The following is a 1,525-nucleotide window of genomic DNA, read 5'->3' on the forward strand; positions in this document are numbered from 1 at the left end:
TTAAAAATTCCAAATTTAGAGTCATGCTGTGCAAACATCTCTGTGGATAATAAACAATGTTTGAATCAATACGGATATTACAAGTCTTCAACTCACATAAAACCATTAAACAACTTTATAATTATAATAATAATAAGAAATCACCCCAATGAGTACATCTTGATTTACCCAGTGTTGTTTTTTATGTCAATCTTAATTAAGAGCAGAATAAATTATAATTAGGAGAAGTTAAACCCCGAATTTCATACTATTCCACTCTGTAAAATGAAAGAGCGATGATTACAACAGTGAACATCTATGGCAAGAGCAGACCATGCAGAATGCCAAATATCACATTAATTTACAGTTACAAACATAACTGTCCCATCTCATTTCTTGGCCTTCTTTGCAGCAGGCACCGCTTTCTTGGATTTCGGAGGAGCCGCCCTCTTTACAGCCTTCGCAGGCTTCTTGGCGGCAGCAAGCTTCTTTCCAGGAGCTCCTTTCTTCATAGTTGCCCCCTTCTTAACAGGCGCTGCTACCTTCTCTATCTTTTCAGTGGACGCTGCAGGCTTCGGTTTGGAGATATTAAGAACCTCGGCTACTGTGGCGGGGGTTTTAGCAGGCTTCGAAACCTTCTTGGGCCCAGGCGCCGCCTTGGGCTTAGCTGCAGGATTATTGGCCAGGGATTTTGCTTTAACAGGCCTGGCGGCCGTCGGCTTCAACCGCTTCTTCAACTCCTCCGAAAGCTTGAAAGAGTTCTTGACCTTGGTGAGCTTGCCAGATTTGACAAGATTTTTTAGCTGAACTGTTAGCAGCTTCTTGAAATTGGCAGGCAGTTGGGACTTGTACTTGCTGCCAATATAGGCTGCTATGGCATACTGGCTAGAACCGGTCCTCTCCTTCAAAGAAGTAATCGCTTCGGTGATCATCTGCAGAATAAAAGCGAAAAAAATTGAGACCCTGCGTTCAAAATATAATACAATGTGAGAAAAGAAAAAATAAAATAAAAAATAAGTGGCCCTGAATTGAAACCTGAAGATAAGTAGGATGAGAAGGTGGTGGTTTCGATCCCTTGGAAGTCCTCAGCTTCTTTTCTTTGTCAAGATTGTTGACCACAGGCTTTGCAGTTGTCTCAGCTGAAGCCATTTGTTTAGATCACCAAATTACTGAAAAACTACAAAAGAAAATGATACCAGGAAACAAGAAGAGGAGATCTCGTCACACAAATCGAAATGCGCAGGAAAATATCGAGAAAACAAAGATTGCATGGTAGAAAATGTATTGTTATGGGTGGTTATATATACAGGGGAAGACAAGGGTACCTGGAGATGATCCCCACCCCGGGTCGGCCGGCAGGTCCCCGGCTCATTTTTCCGCTGTCCAGTTGATCCGACGGTCAGGAATCGCCCACTTATCGTCCCATAGATAGAGTATTCAAAGCGGGATTCGTTCTCGGCCGTTGAAATTCTCCAAAAGAAAGCATACAGAAATCTTCGACTTTTTACATTTATTATTTTAAATAATCGTTTAAATTACTAAGAAG

General features: G+C 41.8%; 1 protein-coding gene across 1 annotated transcript; it reads right to left on the minus strand.

Moving 5' to 3' along the window:
- Nucleotides 1-314: 314 nt before the first annotated feature.
- Nucleotides 315-1,236, minus strand: LOC149227158 (uncharacterized). Its single transcript, XM_089375435.1, has 2 exons — nucleotides 1,015-1,236; nucleotides 315-911 (listed from the first exon to the last, which is right to left on the minus strand). The coding sequence occupies exons 1-2, from the start codon at nucleotides 1,126-1,128 to the stop codon at nucleotides 369-371; spliced, it is 657 nt and encodes a 218-aa protein (XP_089231561.1). The 5' UTR covers nucleotides 1,129-1,236; the 3' UTR covers nucleotides 315-368.
- Nucleotides 1,237-1,525: the final 289 nt, after the last annotated feature.

Source organism: Pinus tabuliformis, chromosome J (assembly GCF_031772625.1).
Source record: "Pinus tabuliformis cultivar Carrire ecotype Pingquan chromosome J, CPIR1, whole genome shotgun sequence".
NCBI classification, from domain to species: domain Eukaryota; kingdom Viridiplantae; phylum Streptophyta; class Pinopsida; order Pinales; family Pinaceae; genus Pinus; species Pinus tabuliformis.

Coding starts and splice junctions, on each gene's coding strand:
- LOC149227158 (XM_089375435.1), bottom strand. CDS start 1,128: ATGGCTTCAGCTGAGACAACTGCAAAGCCTGTGGTCAACAATCTTGAC. Junction 912..1,014: donor CTCATCCTACTTATCTTCAG/GTTTCAATTCAG, acceptor TTTATTCTGCAG/ATGATCACCGAAGCGATTAC.